Below are 22,742 nucleotides of genomic sequence, written 5' to 3'. Positions count from 1 at the left end.
AGGAGGAGTTTCCATATTTCTCTAGGATGATCTCCTCCTTCATTGCATATTCTGGTGTGTTCTGCCCTCACAGGAGGGGCACCACCTCCACCCCACATGATTCCGTGCAGGTTCATCTGTGCTTTAAGCAGCAATTCCTCTAAGTGTTTTGCTTGTTGGATAGGATCCTTTACCCTTTCTGGGTTTTAATTGCTTAATGTGGCTTTCAACATTTTAATATTGGTTGAATTCTAAAATACAGGAGAGAGAAATTAGATGTCCCTCCATTTTTATTACATCCCATATTTCCTTCAGGGGTCTTTGTCTTGTATTTTAGTCTCTCTTTTGAAATATATTTATTCATTTTCTCCTTAGCTGAGAAAAGTATTGCCTCTCAAGTGATGACCTAATCAAGCATTAAGGTTTCCTATAATGTTTGGAAACACAATTCCATGCTTTGTTATATCTTTTTCTTAATTAAAAAAAATTTTAACGTTTATTTATTTTTGAGAAACAGAGACGGACAGAGCATCATCAGGGGAGGGGCAGAGAGAGAGGGAAACACAGAATCCGAAGCAGGCTTCAGGCTCTGAGCTGTCAGCACAGAACCTGACATGGGGCTCGAACCCATGAACTGTGAGGTCATGACCTGAGTGGAAGTTAGATGCTCAACCAACTGAGCCACTCAGGCACCCTTTACATTTTTTTTTAATGTTTATTTATTTTTGAGAGAGAGAGAGAGAGCAGGAGACGGGCAGAGAGGGAGAAACAGAATCTGAAACAGGCTGCAGGCTCTGAGCTGTCAGCGCAGAGCCCGACACAGAGCTTCAAACTCACCAACTGTGAGATCATAACCTGAGCCAAAGTCAGATGCTTAACCATCTGAGCCACCCAAGCTCCCCCCATGCTTTCTTATCTTTATCAAGTGCCTACTTGCGAGGTTCTGTGTTTCTACTGTGTTAGAGTATGAGCACCTTCCTTAAACTAGAACATTTCCTTGTGTCTGCCTGTACACATGAACTAAAATTAGAATTCCCGTTGTCTTGCTCTTTTTTAATTTTTCACTCATCCCTCTCTTTGTGCATGCAGTGCTTATTAGGAAACATGACATGCCAAGTGCTGTTCTTGAGGTTGGGGATACAAGATGGCTAATAGAGGGTCCCTTCTAGCAAGGAATCTAGCACCGAATGGTAGGGTAGGTCCTGTGTTTGTCTAACTGGGAAGCATGCTGGTGAGTGGTGTGGTGAGAGATAAGGTTAATGTGGGCCCTTTTGAAGAGGTGATGGTTCACTTCAGTTTTAAAGACTGAAGAGGATGTAACAAGATGGAACTGTGCTTTCCTTGCTCAGTAACAGCATGGCTAGTGATTAGGTAGATAGCGTACTGTTCTGGAAGGGATTGCCATAGAAGGAGAAGGAGAAGGAATTGCTAAAGAAAGCTAACAATGTAGCTATCTTATATTTAACATTATGCAGTTCCTTATTTTAACTCATTTCTCTTAAATTTTAGTTCTGAAACAAGTGTTGACACCCAGAGATCAAAGTACATATTTTGTCTACACCAGAAAGCTGAGTCATTGTCAGTAAGAGATGCATGGCTAGGCCCATGACAGCTGAAGAATAAGTTGTCCTCTCTGTAGGTCTACCTGGAAGTGACCATGCCACCAGCCTCCTCCTCCCCTTCCCATGGGTCCTTCTGAAACCAGACTGTCCTTGTGGCCTTCATGGTATTTCCATTAAACTCATCTGCCCAGATGTCAGAAGTTTTCTTCTCATTTATTACTCAAAAGGTCAAGGAACTAAGACTTATGTTCTTTTAGATAAAACTCCCTATTTTTTCCATAGTTAACACTTCCTTTACCTTGCACCCTTGTGTCATGTGGCTAGTTTCAGGGAGAGTTGCAGCACGTGTTCCCTACTTCTGGACATAACAGGTTTAGTTGGTCATTGTTTTGGTAGATTACCTCACGTGAGTTAGGATGTTATCTTGTCCTCATTCTTCACCGCCCTACCTTTCTAAGTGGAATTGAAATCAAGTGTGAATCTACTGGGATATGTTGCAATCATCTGGTAATAATTTGGGGAAAAAATGTTTCCCATACAAATTAAATGAAGATCAGCAGTTTTAAAGTATACTATAGCATCCTGTATGAACTCCAGCTTACATTTCGCATTATTCCCGGTCATGCAGTAGGTTCTGAAGAAAAAAGAACTATGGATAATCAGTTAAAAGAATGACAGATTCCCTGATGTGCTGATCAGTAGTAATACCTAATTTTGATTTCAAGTGTGCTATAATGGATTACCATATAGATGCAGCTGAGCACTGAGCATTAAACAGAGTCATGTGTTTTTCAGAAAAGTAATATTTATTCACACTGTGTGGCTTTCTTGAAATTTTTTTTTATTTTACTCTCCAGTGAAACTACAAACAAGATGTCAATAGCTTATGTGGCATTCACAGTAGTGTAGCTTAGAATATCAGCTGCAGTAGAAATGCCATAATTGCCTCAGTAAAGGTAGGCTTCATCTGGTACTTTCTGAGGGACAGGCTTAGCATTTAGACACAGATGGTCATGTGGGGCTTTATTTTTATTGACTTCAGAGACTTTAATGCATAAAAAATGGTCCTGGCAATATTTGGGTACAAAAAGAAGCATCAGTGTAGGTGATGTTTCAACCTTTGAGTGGTTGTGTAAGATTCTGTCCATTTTGGAATGTTTTTAGTAGCTCAGATTGGGGCATGGTGTTTCATATCCAAACCTTACCGAGTTTATTTTTGAGTGTCTTTAAAGTCCATCCATTTTATAAATCTGAAAACTTTTATCCAGAAGTGGTGATGATGATAGACCTGACCTCAGAACAAGTTGGAGACTACTAGTGGCCTACTGACAGTATCCAACCATCTAGATACACATCATCCCACTGCATTTTTTATTTTCTTTATAGTAAAAAGACATTTTTCTCTATTGCACAGTAAGAAAAGAAACTTAAGGAGATAGGGTAAGTATTTTGGAAAGCTGAAAAGTGTGATTCAGTGCTGAATTTCCTGACTAAAAGTAAAGGTCTGAAGAACAGGCATGCCAAGCATTTGTATAGCCCAATATAAGATCTATCCTGAATCTGTGGGGTAATTTTCTCAGCATCTTCTATACGACGTTTTGAAATCAAGTGGCAGAATGGGATCAGAAGATGATCTCAGAATGCAGCCAGGGCGCCCAGTACCCTTGGCAGAGAATGCACGAGGAAGTAGGACACTGAGTCCTTGCCGTGCCATTCCCTCAGGAAGAGTGAGCTACACAGGAGGAGGCAGAACAAGGACAGGAAGCATTCAATGGACCGAGGCTTTGGTCTATGTGTGGCGGCAGCCCATTGACGAGAAACAATGCCAGCAGACAGGATGCCCCTGAAATAGGGTTCACTGCTCTTAGTACTTCAGCCTCTTAATATGATGAGAATATTCTAATTAATAATTGGAAGATTATTGTGGCTGACAGAGTGATGTGCAGCTCACATCACCCTTCAAGAAAGAATTTGCTACCTAGCTGCAAGGAGTAGGGCCAGCTGGCAGCCCGAGGCTGTAAGTGCCTTCAGCTCTCCAACCACAGTCGCTCTCTTCTCATCATGATGCCCAGCCAGTGACGGAGCAAGGTGGTGGTACAAGGACCTCGCCATTTTCAGGCACACATGGCCCCTCTAATGTGCCATCTTTGCTCTGGAGCTTCTGCTAGGCTGGCAGATACTTTCAGCTCTGTATGGTGGTCTGAGGCTCCCTGCCCCCTCCTACTGCTTCATTTCCCTTGCACAGATGTTACTTTTCCAGTAAACCAGGGCACTGCTAACTCCACCACAGCATTCATCTCCCAGAGAACTCCACCTGCAACGAGTGTTATTCATCTGTTATCAAACATGCTGAATTAGCCTTTGTAATACATTTTTTTAAACTTTTTTTCAATGTTTATTATTTTTGAGAGAGACAGAGACAGAAGATGAATGGGGGGAGGGCAGAGAGAGAGGGAGACACAGAATCTGAAGCAGGCTCCAGGCTCCGAACTGTCAGCACAGAGCCTGACGCAAGGCTTGAACTCACAAACCATGAGATCATGACCTGAGCCAAAGTTGGGACACTTAACTGAGTGAGCCACCCAGACACCCCTGTAATACATTTTTTTAGTGAAGGGAAAGTTTGAGTTTGAACCGTAAAACTAAGATGTAAATGGAAGCCTTGTTTCTCTCTTCCGTCTGGAGACTTGTAGCCCATCCCCAGGTCGTACTTTTTCTGGGCTATAGAGCGGCTCTTTTGGGTTGGCAATAGACTGCTGAGACCCTGATCTTTATTTTCAGATCCAGAGTTGTTGATTTTCTCACACAAACCTCTTTGCTTGTGATGTTTTCCTATAACTTGTAGACAGCTCTCTAGGTTCTCACTCCTGTCTGTGGCCTTGTCTGTAGCTCCTGGGCATGTTCAGGTTTACATTTTGTTGGTAGGACAGTGTTTGCATGGGTTCTTTTAAAATATTCCATAGAGAACTGATATATTTACTTCTGATTCCCTTTTAATATAGTGGATCTTAACAGATAACCCAGTTGATACACTTACTTCCTTTTGTGTATTATTCATCTTATACGCACGTTGATATATATTGCAAGGGGAAGACCTGCTTTTATTTTTTCCCCCCAAAGAGCCATTTACTTGCCTTTGCGCAATGTATAGATTGATCCATCCTGCCTGGTGTTTGGTGTCTGGCTGACGAAGGTTATGGGTTCTTCGAGCAACAGATAACGTTGAGTTTACTTGGTTTGATACTGAAGTTATTTTGTTAGGTGGCAATCAGTTTCTTATATTTTCCATCATCCTTAACTTTTTCTAACTAGTTGTGCATATAAATAGTCATAAGTATTTTTAATCTTTAAAATAAATAAATGTGCAAACACTTGGCACATCAAAAATTTCTTTTTTGACCTGTGCACACATGTCTCTAGCTTCTGCTATACCTTCTTCATCCTTACTGTCTTCAGAGAGCTTCAATGCACTGATGTCTCTAGGGTCTCATCTTCTGTCATTTTAAGCCCTCTCGGAGGGACCTTATGCATACATATCTTCAGCTGTTGCCTATATTCTGTTACCACCCAAGTCCTGCTTCTGCCTTCCAGACCCATATATATCTAATTGCCTAGAACATCTCCTCTAAGAAGTCTGTTGACGCCTCCAATTCCAGGATGTCCAGAACCAAATTGGACATGTTTCAATTCTGGGATTCCTTCTGGATTTGATGTCTTAGATAGGGGTATTGCCATACTGAGCCACTAGGAAATCCTTCTTGAGTACTCCATTCACCACAACTACTCTGTCTGACTGCCAGCTCAACAGTTTTACCTTCAAATATCATTATTATATGCATCTCCTCTTTACCGTGCTGAGCTTTGTCCAGGCTATTTCATTCCTTCTCTGAAATGTTACCATTGCCTCTTCATTGATGTCTCTGCCTCTCGTCTCAGTCATCTTAAATCCCCCCCCCCCCCCCAGCTGGAACTTGTTCAGGGACTGAACCTGTTCAGTGCTTCATGAGATCATGGCCTCACCTATCTCTCCAGTTCCTTCTCCTCCCATCCTCATCTACCTACTAACCAAGTAGACCCTCTAACTGCTGCTGTTCTTTTCAGATATCAAGCTGTTTTTGCCTCTTAGCCTTCACACATGCTCTTCCTTCTATTCCTGTTCTCCACTAGGCTAATTTAATTAATCCTACAAGTCTCAGCTCAAGCATCCCTTTTTTCTGGAACCATTCTGTGAAGGTTCTGAGATGAGGTGCTTTCCCCCTCACCTCTACACCTCCTCATACAAACTCCTATTGGGCTTTTTTCTTTTCCTCTTGAATGATATTTTCTTTATCATCTCTCTTGCCCACTAATCACAAAACCCTTAGAAGGAAGAACTAAGTATTTTATGAATATGAACTTATTTTTGCATTTCAGACACCAAGCTTGGTATCAAGTGTGTAGATATTTTTCACTAAATGGGATTTGATTGTCCATTGTGTGTGTGTGTGTGTGTGTGTTTGTGTGTGTGTGTAAGTGTGTTTGGGAGTATGTCCGCATTAATACAGAATAAAACAGGATATAGGATACACTTTAGAGTTATGGACTTAAGAAATACCAAGTCAACATGTTCTAGAGGAAGTCAAAAGTGGAAATGTAGGAGAGAGCTCGTGTCAGTGATTGTCAGCCATGTGGTCAGCCACATACAGCTTTTAATATATATAATCAGAAATGGTCTTCGATATAGTTTTATAGCATTTTCATCCGTGTAGATGTGTGGTATGAAGAATTTGTAAGAAATACCATAACTAAATATATTTATATTTTTTTATTTATGTTTGTCAGAGTTTGAAAAATTCTTTTAAATCATACAGCTTTTATTCTTTGAGTTTTCTTTACTAAGTTCAGGGTTTAAAAACTGCCCATACATTTTAACGTAAATATCGGTCATCAGTCAATGACATATAAGGAGTACAAAGGTACATTTTATGTTAACGTGAACAAAGGGACAAAGCAAAGGTCAGGATGACCTGTAAAACTCATGGTTTTACAAATAAAATGAATGCAGAATTCTTCTACTGAGTATTTATTGAGCACATGCTATGTGCCAGCCATGCTCTAGGTGCTGGGTGTACTTAAGAGGAAAAGACAAAGGTGTTCTTGCGCTTGCAGGGCTTACACTCTGGTAGAAGAAATACTGCCTTCAAATGAGTGAACTTGAAGAAGACTTCAGTGAGGGATGAGGGCTATGAAGAGGACAGAACGGGCAGTAGAGAAAGCATCAGAGCAGTGGGGAGGGAGCCAGGCTCTTCTAGAAGGAACGCCCAGAAAAACCTCTATGGGGAGGTGACGCTTGCAGTGAGAGCCGGATGGTGAGGTGGTGCCATCGGTGCCAGGCTGTGAGTGGAAAAGCATCCAGGCCGAGTGTGAAGTCTGTGCCATTTGGAATCACCTGCGTTTGATGCAAGTTTACCTGTTGGGCCTTTTCTCAGTAGACGTTCTTATACATTTACTGTCGTCACCTGAGAACGAATGATGCAATACATGTATGTTATTGACCCACTTGGAAAGTTAAGATAAGAAAACGAAACAAAACAAAACCCCAGGCAGGTTTAGATGGAGGAGGTAGTTTATTAGCTGCCTGGAAATACACTTATTCGGGAGATCTGGATATAAATTTTTTACCTTCGTCTTTTAAAATGTTAGAATATTAGCTTAGATAACCTAGAAAGAAGATTTTTCGTGGTAAAATAGTGATATCTTTCAATAACAAGAAAATATTTTGACTGTTTTTTTTAATTTCTACATTTCTTAAAAAGGTGGTTGCAAATAAAGTACAAGGAATCTTATGATCCAACAGTAACTTGCCAAAATTTACTTTAGAGTGGGGAAAAAAGAAAAAGGTCCTTTGGGTCTTGGGGAGGGATTTGCTTTTATTAGCCAAATACTCTTGTATGTCATAAATTCATTCTTTATCGTACCTTCCAGTGTTTGGGGCGAAGGAGGTGGAAGTCCTGTCTGCAATCTGAAACTTACTCTTAGCTATTAATTTCAAGAAATTCTTGGCAGCAATTTCATTTTGTTATTTCACTGAATGAATGTTCAAGGTCTTCTCTTCTTTGTTGTTCATATTTCTTCGCAACTCTGGTCTGTATCCAGAGACTAGTAATGATAATGCAAACGGGAAATTGAAGGCCAAAAAGCAGAAACCTGGGGCATCTAGCATTTGAGAAATTATTCTTTTAATTCTTAAGCAATGGCTATGATTTAATTAAGATAAAATTATCATTTTAGGTTTTTTCCCCCCTTCTTTTCCTTGTTTTCTTTTAGGAAGAATTAAACTCGGGACAGTGATGTCTTTAAGGTACTCAGGTAAAGAAGGTTGCCTGGGGCAAGTAAGACACTGTCCCATGGGCTACAGGGTCAAGTGTGCTATTTACATTATTATAAATCATTTGTTTTCTTTCTGTTTTCTTTTCTGAACTATGTATATACTTTTCACACATAGTACTATCATGAAATGTGTAGTTTATGTTCTCTTTATCTTATCAGTTTTTAAATTTGTTTTATAGAAAATACTGCAGTTTCTACCTGAACGAATTTTCTTTCGATGGCATTACCAGAGTATAGGTAAGAACAATTTAAAGATTTTTAAAATCATATGGATTTTTTTTCCAGTCAAATTTTTAGTAATGTTTTATGTAACTAGCACCATCAAGATTAGGTTATAACAAAGAATGCTAACAAGGCTATGTTGGTCAAAAGCAAGACAAGTCCACTCTGGACTTTGGAGGAAAATATAATATCTATCCCTGCTTTAAAAGTGCTATTTAAAAAGAATGGTTCATAGATCTGTAGCATCAGCCTCACGTGAGAGCTTGTTAGAAAATGCAGAATGTCCGGCCCCAGCCAGACCTGCCAATCACAGTCAGCATTTTTTTAAATGTTTATTTACTTTTGAGAGAGAGAGAGCACAAGTGGGGAAAGGGCAGAGAGAGAGGGAGACAGAGGATCCTGACAGCAGAGTCTGATGCGGGGCTTGAACCCACAAACTGTGAGATCATGACCGAAGCCAAAGTCGACACTCAACCAGGTCTCAAGACAGTCTGCAGTCTGTAACAAGAGCCCAAGGGGATTCCTGTGGATAAAAATTGTTTGAGAAACATTTGATCTGGAGGATTTTTCTTAAGTGACTTCATTTTTTTCTTACAAAAATATCTTGTTCTTCATGACTTTATCATTGATCAGAGCTATTGTGTTTGAATACGTTAGTGTGTGGCAGCAGGAGGGAACTTGCAATATAGCCAAGTTACCATGGCTGCCCTTTCTGTGCAGCTCTTGACATCAAACATTTCCTCTCAACTTAATATTCATGGCATAGCTGGCATAATTTGTGATATTGATGGTGAACCTTTCTGTTTAAAGAGTATCTGGTTTGGTCTGTCTGCCTTAGAAGACTTCTAGTTGCTATAATTTTTATACCTTGCCAGATGATCATATTTGCAGAGAGCATAACCTCATAATGGCATCCTACTATCTGATCATTTATTCATTCAAATATTTATTGAGGGAGAAACAAAGTTCTGAGGCTGAAACAAAGAATATGTCACCATCCTTGTATTGTGTAAGCTGATTGCCTGGGGTGAGGGGTAGGTGAGAATAAAATAATTAGAGTATAACTGTCGCTATGAAAAGTATACTGGTAGCAACAAAGAAAGTTGAACAATTCTATTCAGAAGACCTGAGGAAGGCTCCAAGAGAGGTAAATCTCCACCTGAACCTTGAAATATGAGTGCAGAAAGGGTTTTCTAGATGAGAGATCAATGTGTGAAAGACACAGGACCTGAAAGAACATGGCATGTTCGATGAATATTTCAAAATTCAGAATCCCAAATTTAATTTAGTACTATTTATGTGAAAAATGTTACTGGCCCTTATATAAACTGAACTTAGTAAAGTATATATAATAAATACATCTACTGAACTGAATGATTAAATCCTCACTTTAAGGTAGTGCCTTGGTCTTTAAATCTTTCAAACACACAAAGAAGATTTTCCTTTACATTATAGAGTTATTGATAGCATTTCTGTTGATACTTCAACCTTGTGTATTTGAAGTAAAAACTTAAAAATCAAATGCTAAGTATAATCTGAAGAGATACCACAAGGACTTGTAGTGCTCCGTGGTGTAGTGGGAATGGATGAAAATGAGAAATAACATGCGGTATGTTTTATCTGTGCTAGATATAATCCTTCCATTTTGTTCGTATCTTATAGGAAAACCACACTTGTTTTCTTCAGATAGTACTTTAAAATGTCTGTAGATTAATAGCCCCTTCTCAGCCTGAATGAGCTTACTAGAACTAGGTGTAGAAATTCATTTGCCATTTGTGTTGTGCAACTTTATGCGCCTCATGGGTGGTGTGATGTTACCTTAATTCTGGCTGCTGTTACCACATGGACTGGTTAAAATTGTGGGTACAAGTAGCTTTTTACCCAGTTTAATAGCATCTGACCATGAACAGTGACTCTTGGACTGGGATTGCAGAGGAATAGTCCTTTTGAACCAGCATAAGAGCAGGTGTTGTTTACCTCGTTAGTATGTAGAATAAGCTAGTTTATCTAGTGTATAGAATGAGTTATATTTCAGAATGCTGAAATATGGGCATTTGCATATAAAATCATCCTGTACTGATGTATGACAGACATTAACACAATGTTGATGTCTATAGGTAACACCCCAGGGACTGGGCACTGCCCTGTAACCAAGAGGATTCTTATTTCTGTAGCCTAAGATATGAATATTCAGCAACAGTGGCATAACTAAATCCAAAAGAGCCTCAGTCAGGTTAGTCAGGAGTTGCCACCAGATGAGTTCAGATTCAAGTCAGGTCCTGTCCACTAGTGAATTGCACACAAAAAGCATTAGTTTTCATAGCTTTCTGGATTTTGAAATTGCCAATAAAGGATTGTGGATTTGTAACTTTACACATTTTTTGACATACCTCACTCTCTTGCATTCTTTTCAGTTTATTCGGATTTGTTAAAATGGTTATCATTTGTCACTGAAGGTCTTGACGAAGTTAGTTGTAAAAACTAAGTAAATATTAAGGAAACACCAGATTTCAGAGGAAAGGAACGTGTCTTAAATATTTCCGTAGCATTGGTATCTTCTTGACTTCTGCAAAACCTCTTGAGTCAAGGAGAGGAAGCTTTTCACTAGTCAGTGCCAGACATTCTAGGTATCTAATAGTTCTTATTTTAGATCTTTTACATTCTATATACCTAGTATTTCTTACTAATATGAAGAACACTACTGTATAAACTTTGTAATAAAATGTTACTGTGGTTGGTAGTGGCCAAGGTTCTCTGAAATACTGGGTTAGGATCTTAAAGCTGGGTTTGCACACCACTGATTCAGTATGTTTCCTGTCTCGCACTACAAATAGTGTCACCAAGTATAGAAACCTAAAATAAGAGCAACTCCTACATTCTGCAAGTCTGAAAAGTTCTCAGACCTACCGGATAGCCAGGTTTTATCCTGGGAAGGAAGAAATTAGTTTGAAATACCACCTGACACATTGTTTGAAGTCAGTTTCCTATCATGTCATTTTGTTTTGTCTATAGTGAAGAGAGACATTTCATTTCTCTCAAAATTGTTTTTAAGTTTTATTTTATTTATTTATTTTTATTAGAGAGAGCAGGAGAGAGGGGTCAGAGGGAAGGTAAGAGAGAGAGGGAGAGAGAATCTCAAGCAGGCTCGACACTTAGCACAGAGCCCGACACAGAGCTCGAATCCCATGATTCATGAACTATGGTATATGCTAACCTGCTACTTAACTGTTTATAAATTTCCATTACTGATTACAAATGGGAAAATTTTCCTGAAGTCATTTTATTTTGTTTTTTTTAGTAATATTTATTTTTTATTTTTTAATTTATTTTATTTTATTTTTTTATTTTTAAAAATTTATATCCAAATTAGTTAGCATATAGTGAAACAATGATTTCAGGAGTAGATTCCTTAATGCCTCTTACCCATTTAGCCCATCCCCCCTCCCACAGTCCCTCCATTTTAGTTCAGTAAATCACGATGGACAAGGGTGGCCACTCAAAGCCTTATCTCTGTGTGATAATGAGAGGTCACAGGATGTGAGGAGATGACCAAGAATGGCACAATAGTAAACCAAGGATATTTGGGGCAGGGGCAGGCTGTGGCCCCTTTTCATGTGCCCAAGCATCATTAGTATAGGACTGAAGTTATATGTGTGTTTCCTTTAAGAGGGTTTACAGTTCATGAGCCTCTAGAAAGCAAATCCTGTCCCATTCAGTGTACAGTGCTATGCCTGTACGCAGTAAAAGTTTGCTGAGGGGTGGGAAGAAATATTTTTTACTAGAGATGTTTTATATAAAAAATTCTCCAAATAAATAGCTCTTGGGCTTAAAAGAGTAGGTTCAACTAATGGAAAATTCACATAGTACCTCATATGTGTTTTTTATAAATGAGTGATTATTAATCTAGCTTGCTCAACTAGGTTCTTCTTATATATAATATAAAAACCAATGCAGATTTGCATTGGTTATAAAAACTGCAGATTTGCTTGTGACTTTTTAAGAGTATCCCCCTGGCTTTATGCCTTGGGCTTCACAGTGGTCTGACAGTGCTTAGGATGTGAACACAACCTCTGAGAAGCCTTATTTCTCAAAGTTTCTACAGCTCACTGGGCTCTAACTACTCCTCCAGACACTGAGTCTGACAACCTCCCTGGGTCCATCATAGGCCACACCACAGCTGCCTCTTCCCTAGGGAACAGGGTCTCCCATGCACTCTACACTAGGACTTCCTCAGAGGTGCATTGCAGCCAGGCTGAGCTACAGGGACCCTGCATGCCTCCATGTCCATCAGCGGATGGCTGACCCTCATGCCCCCTCAGCCCACTTGGTGTCTTCCCAGGGTCCTCTCTGGCATGCTTTCATCATCATTGCCCTGCATTTCTTGCTCTCCTTCCCACTTTGGACATGGCCCTCTGGAAATCCTCTTGGGTTAAGCCACAGCCCTAGAGTCTCAGCCTCATTGTTTCACCTCCTCAGCTATCTAATACCTGGCTTTTCTCTCAGTCTTCTCTGTCTCCCTCAGAGCTGTGGGGGTGAGATCGTGGTCTTTCTTTTCTCCAAGACCCATTCTAGACCTCATCCACTGCCCCCTCTGTGGAAACCTCTCTTCCCTCAACTGTACCTTGTCCCTCCTCATTGCCACCATGTCTTCTGATCTCCTGCTTACTTGCCTTTTTTTTTTTTTTTTAATGGCTTAGCTATTTACCCATCAGCTCCTTGACCCCCTCACCCTTTGTGGCTTCCTGACTTTATCTTCTGGACACTTGTCATTATGCAGATTTGTATCTGAGAAAAACCTGTGTCCTCCCGATTTTTCACTTAGTCACTCTCAAGCCACCTGCTCTGTTTTTTGCTTTTTTACAAAGCTGGTCTTTTTTGGGAGTATAATTGATGATAATAAACTCTATGTAGAGAAGATGTTAATTTTGATAAGTTTTGACATAGGTGTACACCTACGAAATCATTACAACAGTCAAGATCATGAACATAGCCATCATTCCCAATGGTTTCCTCATGCCTTTTTCCCACCCCCCTGCCAAGTTCCCAGGTAACCACTGATCTGCTTTTTATCATTATAGATTAGTTTGATTTTCTAGAGTCTCATAGAAATAGAATCATGCAGTATATACTCTCCTTTGGCTTCTTTCATCCAATAAAATTATTTTGAGATTCATCTGTGTTGATGTATATCTTAATAGTTCATTTCTGAGTAGTATAGTATTTCATTGTATAGTTATACTATAGTTTATCTGTTCACCTGTTGATGGGCATTTGGGCTGTTTCTAGTATTTGCATACAAGTAGAACTACTGTAAACATTTGTGTACAAGTCTCTATGTAGACATGTACTTTCCTGTCTCTTGAGAATGGAATGGCTGAATCATATAAAATTATATGTTTAGTTGACAGACTGCTTCCCAGAGTGGTTGACATTCCCACCAGTAGTATGAGAGTTCCAATTACTTTACGTTCCTATCAACACTTAGTATCATCAGTCTTTTTATTTCAGTGGTAGTACTACCTTGCTGTGGTTTTAATTTTTCATTTCTCTAATGACAAATGACTTTGAACATTTTTCCTCTGCTATTTGCCATCTGTATGTCTTTGGCAAAGTGTACGTGTGAATTGATTGGCCACTTTTAAAAAAAAATTTAGTTTGGGGCGCCTGAGTGGCTTAGTCGGTCGGCATCCCGCTTCAGCACAGGTCATGATCTCTCGTAGTTTATGGGTTCAAGCCCTGCGTCGGGCTCTGGGCTGACAGCTCAGAGCCTGGAGCCTGCTTCAGATTCTGTGTCTCCCTCTCTCTCTCTGCCCCTTCCCTGCTCACATTCTGTCTCTCTCTCTCTCTCCCTCTCTCTCTCTCTCTCTCTCAAAAATAAATAAACATTAAAAAATTTTTTTTTTAATTTAGTTTGTCTTCTTAATATTGAATTTTAAAAGTTCTTTACGAATTCTGGATTTATGTGCTTTACCTGATATGTGACTTGGAAATATTCTCTCCCTATCTCTGACTTGTCTTTTCATTGCTTTACTTGTGTCCTTCAAAGATTCAAAGTTTCTAATTTTGATAAATTCCAGTTTATTGGTTTTTCTATTATGGATTGTGATTTTGGTGTCCTGTCTAAGGAATCTTTGCCTAACCCAAGATCACAAAGATCTTCTGCATTTTGTTCTAGAAATTCTATACTTTATATGTTTCATATTTAGTTCCCTGATTCCTTTTGAGATTAATTTCAAATTCCTCCAGTGGACTGCGTTCCTTTGTGCTTATTGTAAATATTATAGTGCCAGGAAGTTCTGTGTTCCTGCTCCACTGGCAGCTGGCAGCACGGCTTACACACCATCAGCACCCTAAAGGGTGTTTCTCTGTGTTCTTGTACCCTTCCTGGTGGTATACTGTCTTTGCTTATTAATTGGTTTGAGGCATGATATACAGAGGGAGTTTTTTAAAAATAAAAACCACACAAGAATCAGTTTTATAATGTTAAAGTTATATTAGAACTATCTTTATGAACTAGTGACCTTAAAAAGGTGTCTAAAAGATTGCCACTTCATCAAGAGAAATTGTCAAGCAAGGCAGTTCTCACAATTGAAAATGACATAGGCAAAGAAGACTTTGAAAATCTTGATGAATTTGTTTTGTTAAAGCCAGGAGAGTAAAATTGTAATACATTCTGTGTTATAAACAAAACTTAAGCTAATGTGAGTTTTAATAATTTTCGATTGTTCAATATTGAGTTTTTTGTTTTTCAATGTTTTTTCAATGCTTAAATGTTCTGGGAAAAAATTAACCATTAAAAATGTATGAAAACATATCTATAGTGGTACACAGTTTTCCTTTTATGTTAGGCTCCAGTATGACTTAGCTGAACACTGATACTTATTTAAAACCTTAATAATGTTCATCATGGATTGTTTGGCACTAATTTTGATTTTTAGAAACTATTGTATTAAAATATTATTTTTTTTATTATTGAGTTTTCTTGTGCAGACCCCTCACTCTTCTTGTCCTAGACCCAGCCCTCCTTAAAAGCAATAAGACTTAACATTAAAAGGATGTTTATAAAATACAATAAAAGCCAGTAGAAGTTAGAAGTTCATACAATCAGTCCAACTAATTAGATTTTATTTACTCATTTATTCACTCTTCCCTCACATGAATCAACATAGTGGCAATCAGTAGGGTTGAAGAGGCACCTAAAATTTGGGAGTGGGTATAATTATAGTTTGGATGGGGTATTTAAAATTCCAAACAGATGTGATATATAGAGAGAAACTTTTTGAAATTAAAATGAAAAAGATTTCATAATGGTAGTTAGAGTAGCAGTATCTTTGTGAACTTTGGACCTTAGGAAATACCTAAAGTAGCCAGGCAAGGCTCTCCGGTATTTATCACCAGTTTTCATGTTGAAACACTATTCTGTGTGCTCCTACTGCACAAGTTTTCTTTCTAATGCTGTTCTTATTTAAAAGGAGTTTCTTAGAGAATAGCTGATGCCTTATCTTGTGGGGAAAATGTGTTTTTCATATACCAGGCACTGTTCTAAGCATTTATATATGTTAACTCATTTAAACTTCATTAATAATTCCCCATGGTAGGCACTGTTATTATCCCATTTCACAGATGAGAAAACTCAGGCATAGTGAGATTAAGTAACTGACTCAGGTTATACAGTAAATGCAGAACCTAGATTTGAACCCTAACAATCTGACTTCTGAATCTGGCTAGTAAATGCCAAGCTATACTACTTCACATGTACAAGAGTTTCTTGCAAGATGGAAACATCAAACATGTATGTGTTTTCTATTGCTGCTCTAACAAATTACCAGGTTAATTTCAAAAAAAGTCAGGGACTGTTGGCCGATATGGGTCAAGACATTCTGTATGTCTCTTTGTAAAGTCTGTCCTATTTATAAGTATTTTTCTTCTTTCCGTTGTAGAGAAGAGTGGATATGGGCAACTATGGGTAGGCCAAACATTAAAAATAAAACTGTGGACCCATTCAAAGTAGGGGAGGGGCTGATAAGCCTCAGTGGTCACGCACAATAACCAGGAGAAAGTGTTCCAAGAATGTGTTGCAAAATGATAGATTTGCCAGATGTCCAGGAGAAGAGCTGTGTGAGCGGACTTTATCTCGAGTCTTTTGGGGAGTGGAGTGTCTGTTGGCCCTGCCAACCACATGAGGTCCTCATGGGCATACTGGAGTCAATATTAAACTGAGGCAGACCAACCTTTGTCCAAGAATGGGTGAACATGGAGGCAAGGGATAAGGCCCCAGGTTAAGGAGAGGTGTGGGATAAAATAGTCCCATGAGAGCAGACACTTGAACCTTAGTTGTGAGAGAGATTAGCTCAATAAATGCTGGCTCTAGACCAAAAAAATACTGGATATGGTTTGGTGACAGAAGTAGAGGGAAGAGGGCACTTTAACTTCTGTTACTCATTCACAACCATTGGTGATTTAGTGTTATTGGTGACTTAGTGTTGTAACATAGTCATAACAATGGTGACTTTCCACTGAATCTTAGTGTTAAGTGTTATAAATAGCAACAGCAGTTACAAAATTGTGTGCATTTAACTAACATGTTGTATCTATCCACTTAAATATGACCTGTAGAAATTTGTTGAGACTGGCTCTATTTCTTAGTGGAACATCTCTTGAAATACATTACTGGAGTAAATATGATTTGATGTGTGAGTTTTAATTATTGCATAAAACTTATCATCAGGAGATTGAAGTCATTTTTTTCCCCAAAATTTTAGAAGAAAAGGTTCTCTTGCCTGACTTCCAATACATTTTTTTTATTTTTAAAGATTACTTCCTTCTTTAAGGTTAAGATTAGAGCCTACATATGATATTTAGGTGGGTTGCCAAGCCAACTCCATACTAAGACATGAACATGTTATAGAATAATATGTTTCCATCCTTGTAAGAGAGACTTTTCTAATTAAAGTGGGCAGCAGCACTGAAGTTTTTGCAGTTGAATGGTGTAGTTCTGAGTAAACGTTGATTCCTCCTTCTTGACAGTGACGAAAGAGCTCTGCTAAAGGATTTATTGATTGCCCGAACATATAAACGTGATTGTCACTGCAAGGAAACATGCTATCTTGAATATTCGCAAAATATTCTTGTAAAAATGTTTTATAAGCAGTAGTTTTATTTATTTTTACCTTTGGAGATTAGAAAAGAATCATTTATTTTATTCATGATGAGATGTTTGCACTAGATCTACTGTGGGTATATGTGTTACTTAATATCAGTCATTTTGACTATTTTAAGAGTTTCGAAGAGTTTCACACTTAAAGCAATTTTATCTTAAAGATATCTCTCCTTCTGTGACATTGCTTTTCTTTTCTTTTTAAAAAAATTCTCTTTTGTCATAAGTATAATTTTTCTTTCTAAAACTGACCTTTTAAAAATACATCTTAATCCACTCTGAGTTTTTTTTTGTGTGTATGGTATAAATTTATATACTCTTTCTAACTCAGTGTTTTAAACTTTCAGGCTCAACTTTAAAGAAGCTTCTACACACTGGAAATTCTATTAAGGTATTTATTTTAGATGAATGTGCAATGTCATTTTGCAACATTCTGAAATTTACTAGTGCCATAAAGTGACAAAATGAGGCCATTTGTAGAGAAAAAAGATCTTTAAAAACCACTTGACTTACTCTTTATTTTTAATTAAAACTAGTATGGAGTTTATTAGTTGTAGTTTTTGTTCTTACATCAAAACTTATTGTGATATACATTTTAAATATCATTTGGGGAGAAGGGCTTAGGATTCAGAGTTTGGAATTTGGAGTTCTAATTTTGATTTTACTGCGTACAGTCAGGTAACTGTCAGCAAGGCGCTCACTGCTCCAGTTTTATCCTCAGGAAAGGCAAGGGTTCCTCTCCAAGCTTCCGAGCTAACATGCTAGATTCCGTTCACCCCAGCAATCTTGTTAAAATTATAGTTGTCTCTGAATTACTTTTGCTGGTTTTGAGAGCCATTCTGGGAGAAAAGAGCAGCAGAGCCTTACTCTTGAATATTTGTTTGCAGCATAACTTTAGGTTAACATTGGCTTTTTTTAAAACAAACATACCTTTTATAATGATATATAATACCATTTGATGCTAGATAAGATGACCCTAAAACATAAATGACAAAAGAAGCCAGCTGGGGATATATACTTTATGGAAGGTGATTCACTTATAGCTAATTGAGTCATGTGTGTGACTTTAATAAGTTCATATTAAATGGAATACTACTTAGCAATGAGAAAGAATGAAATCATGCCATTTGCAGCAACATGGATGGAACTGGAGGGTATTATGCTAAGTGAAATAAGTCAGTCAGAGAAAGACAGGCATCATATGTTTTCACTCATATATGGAACTTGAGAAACTTAACAGAAGACCTTGGGGGAAGGAAAGGGAGAAAATAGTTACAAACAGAGAGGGAGAGAGGCAAACCATAAGAGACTCTTAAATACAGAGAACAAACTGAGGGTTGATGGGGGCTGGAGGAGAGGAGAAAATGGGTGATGGGCACTGAGGAGGGCACTTATTGGGATGAGCACTGGGTGTTGTATGTAAGCGATGAACCATGGGAATCTTCTCCCCACACCAAGAGCATACTGTACACACTGTATGTTAGTCAGTTTGACAATAAATTATATTAAAAAAATAAACATTGAAGACAACTAAAAAATAATAAGTCTGTATATTTTTTGTTTTATTTTTTTTTTTTTTTTTTTTTTTTTTTTAATTTTTTTTTTCAACGTTTATTTTATTTTTGGGACAGAGAGAGACAGAGCATGAACGGGGGAGGGACAGAGAGAGAGGGAGACACAGAATCGGAAACAGGCTCCAGGCTCCGAGCCATCAGCCCAGAGCCCGACGCGGGGCTCGAACTCACGGACCGCGAGATCGTGACCTGGCTGAAGTCGGACGCTTAACCGACTGCGCCACCCAGGCGCCCCTATTTTTTGTTTTATACCAGCTTAAACACTCATAGCTACTTAAATTTGGTGTGTTACTTCTCTTACATGTTGAAAAAAGGGGATGAGCTATTCCTAGCTTCACAACAGATCCCACATTTTATTCCTATTTTAATTAATAGTCTTATAGTTAAAACCTAATCAGGTTGTGACTTTATGTTTGTTATTGGCCTTATTTGTATTTCGTTAACTTAAATACAGTTATCCTAAAAAATTGGAGACGTGATAGAATTTTGTAATTTTCCTCCTGTTAAATTTTCTGCAATTTGGTTAGATACACGTAGAGCCATGTCATGTTTTGTCTGTTATGTGTTCAGCAATGTCCCCACTTATATTGCCTGCTTGGGGAGAAGTGGACAGGTGTGAGTGGTCATGCAGGTTTGTACACAGCAGTGGTGTGTCCACGGGCATGTCTGAAAGTGTGCCCTGGAATCTACTGTTGATGTGTAGAACTGTCTCCAGACAGGGTGTCTGTCTCGGTGTATTTTACTTCTGTGGGGAGTCAGCCAAACTTGCTTTTTTTTCTTTTTTTCTTTTCATTTCACTTCACTTCACTTCACTTCACTTCTTTCGTCTTTCCTGCAGAGCCTCATGTTTGGCTTAAACACTTGCTCTGGAAGAATCTGCACTACCTTGGTATAGTTGAAAGGAGATCAGGGAGTCCCTCAGTTGCCTGCATTTGGAGCTCACTGCATCTTACAGCTTCATCTGACATTTTTTTCATCTCTTCAGAGCACAATGAAGGTGGTAGAGAGAATGGAGTAGGGACATGAGGCAGGGAAGCTGGAGAGCTGCCCAATCCCACTGAGCCAGGTCTTCAAGGTCTTGTTTAGCTCTAAGTGTTCAGATTTTCAAGAACATTACATTATACGTGTACATATTGTAGTGACATGACAAAAACTCTATTCAAAACATAGTGTAAACTTGGAGGAGGATTATCTTTGCATTGTTTTCATGGGTAACCAATTGATGATATGGGCACTGTTATAACTCTCTTAACCCTATACCAGTACTTTGTGGTAAATTCTATTATCCCTATTTTACAGAGGGGGAGACTAATGCATAGAGAAGTTAAGCAGTCCTCCACTGGTCACAGCTAAGCTAAAGTAGCAGAGCCTGAATTTGAACCCAGGCCCTGTGGCTCCAGAACCCACACTCTTAACCCTTGTGTTTATTGAAGCATGCCTGCTAGTCACTAAGAAGAGCTTGGTGCCGTAATTCAACAGTACCTTTAACTTGTGGTTTTTCTTTCTCAGAACTGATTCTGCATTGCAGTGCATCTCTGCATATACATTTGGGTGTTTAATTTTGTTGCCTTTAATTCTGCTTTTAGATAAGATGTGAAGGGATCAGGCTGTTTCTTCTGTGGCTTCAAGCACTTCAGACAAACTGTTCAGAAGAGCAGGTGCTGATTTTTGCTTGCCTTGTGCCTGGTTTCCCAGCAATCATGTCATCCAGAGGGCCCTGTACGCTGGAGACACTCATCAGTCCTAGCCCTAGTGGAGCTGATGGTGAGTAACTTTAGCAGATCTTACAGGCTGAAATGACTCTTGAAGTTACATTGAGGAATTCCTTGGTTTGTCATTATCCTACATAGAGATCTTTATTTCACAGATGGTTCAGAGGAGGAGTTATTTTCTGCTCATATTCATAGTAAAGTCTAAAGACATTAGAATTGAAAGAATTGGAGCCTATTTTATATGAAATGATGACAGGAGAAATTTCCTGAAGTGGTGGAAACAAGAATGGAAGGGAGGGGACAGATGTTGGCAATAGCAGAGAGTAGAGACGCGTGGTATGTCTGGAGTGTTTTTGTGGCTGTTAATGAGATTTAAATCCGCCATCCAAAACTACTGTCTATTGTCCTCCTCAGATTGTTTCATGAGCGGACATTCATCTGCTCACCCAGGCTCTTTTTTGCCAGCTGTGTATTTCATGCAGCATTCATGGAAGGACAATAGTGGCCTCCTGGGAGTATTAATAGCAGCCATTTGTGTCTTGTGAGTTTTCAAGAACTTGCCAGTTAGGGCCATTGCTTTATTAATGCATGTTACTTTATTGCCCAATGACAGGTACTTGATCTTAGGCTGACCAAAGCAGAATTTGAAAGAGAAAAGAATGGTTTAGTGGGAGAGGTGGTTTCATGAGCATTTGTACCATATTTCTAAGCCCTTCATGTACACTGGCTTGGAGTATAGTCTCAGCAGTTCCAGTGGAGGGATAGATGTATGTTAATAGAGACCATTTAAAAACAGAAACAAAACCCTCTTTAACTTCGGTGAAAGAGCCCTGCTTTTTTTTCCCCACTCTGCAGCAAAGGTATATCCAGAAGAAATCACTCCACTCCTACCAGCCATATCGGGGGAAAAGATTGCTGAGGACCAAACATGCTTTTTTCTTCAAATACTATTGAAATATATGGTTATTCAGGTAAGAGAAAAATCGTGGGATAATTCAGTAATGGTCTTACTCTCTGTGGGAAAGAGAAAGCATTTGTACCTTTGCTTTTTACTTTGAGGTGATTTTATATGATACTAAAAATAGAGTATGTACCGGGTCACATCAGCAGAGACCTGGCATATGTACTATTTTGTGTAAGTGTGTATGTCACAGGAAGAATTCAGTTCTCCACCGACTTTTAGATCATTACCACATTCACACAGAACACTTCACTTCTGACACTTGTGGTTACCAAACGTGTAAGTGTTTTCCCCCATCAGACAACTCCGCCACACCAGCTGGATGTCCTACAGTTTATTTCTGCTTTGAGGCTGTCTGCCTGGAGATGGCATCAGATCCCACAGGAGAAGGGCTCAGTCCCATGAGATGGTTCTGTCACAGTCAGGTGCCAGTTACTAGTGGTAGGCCCCAGGTTACCCACTGCTTCTATACAACTTGGCTACAAATCAGAGGTTCCCACAACTCCTTTTCAGGTTCAACTGATTTGCTAGAGTAGCTCGCAGAACTCCGAGAAACCTTTGTTTCCATTTACCACTTTATTAAAGTATGTGATAAAGGATACAGATGAACAGCCAGATGAAGAGATACAAAGGGCACAGCCTGGAAGGGTCCCAAGCGCAGGAATGTCTGTTCATGTGGAGTTGGGGTTCATTACCCTCTCAGTACATGGATATGTTGACTTACCTGGAAGGTCCCTGAAACCCTTGCCACTGGGATTTTTCTGGAGACTTCCTTACATAGACATGCTCCATTTCTATCCCCTCTCCCTTTTAGAGAAATGGAAGGGTTGGGGTGGGGGTGCTGAAAATTCCAAGTACTAATCACAGTGTGGTCTTTCTGGTGACCAGCCCTCACTCAGGAGCCATCCAGGAGCCCACCCAGAGTTGTTTTACTAGAACAAAAGATGCTCCCAGTGCTCTTACCTCTTAGGACATGACAAGAGTTTTAGGGGCTCTATGCCAGGAAGTGGGGGCAGAGAGCCATATATATTTTCTGTTATCTCATAGTGTATTAATCTATTTTTGCCTCTTTGCCCCTTCCTGAACCCTGATCCCTAGGCTAGCAAGGTGGATGGAGGAGGAGGCAGGCCCAGAGGCTGAACAGGCATATCTGGAAATAATAGCCAGAGCAGGCAGGAAAATTTGGGTGGGAGCACATAGAGGTGT

The 22,742-nt window shown here is 39.1% G+C and overlaps 1 protein-coding gene across 6 annotated transcripts in view; it reads left to right on the top strand.

The window, feature by feature from the left end:
- RALGAPA2 (Ral GTPase activating protein catalytic subunit alpha 2) overlaps positions 1 to 22,742 on the top strand; it is a 323,095-nt gene that overhangs the window by 48,914 nt on the left and 251,439 nt on the right. For all 6 annotated transcript variants that reach the window (XM_019462380.2, XM_019462378.2, XM_019462384.2 and 3 more), the window contains exons 4-7: positions 8,090 to 8,147; positions 17,637 to 17,680; positions 20,450 to 20,627; positions 21,431 to 21,546. In XM_019462380.2, the coding sequence (XP_019317925.2) occupies positions 8,090 to 8,147; positions 17,637 to 17,680; positions 20,450 to 20,627; positions 21,431 to 21,546 (396 nt within the window). The remainder of the gene's footprint in view (positions 1 to 8,089; positions 8,148 to 17,636; positions 17,681 to 20,449; positions 20,628 to 21,430; positions 21,547 to 22,742) is intronic.

The sequence above is a fragment of the Panthera pardus genome, unplaced genomic scaffold, assembly GCF_024362965.1.
Source record: "Panthera pardus isolate Hobbes unplaced genomic scaffold, ASM2436296v1 HiC_scaffold_25, whole genome shotgun sequence".
NCBI classification, from domain to species: domain Eukaryota; kingdom Metazoa; phylum Chordata; class Mammalia; order Carnivora; family Felidae; genus Panthera; species Panthera pardus.
The sequence above is the reverse complement of the archived record's forward strand: the minus strand, read 5'-3'. Positions and strand labels throughout refer to the sequence as shown.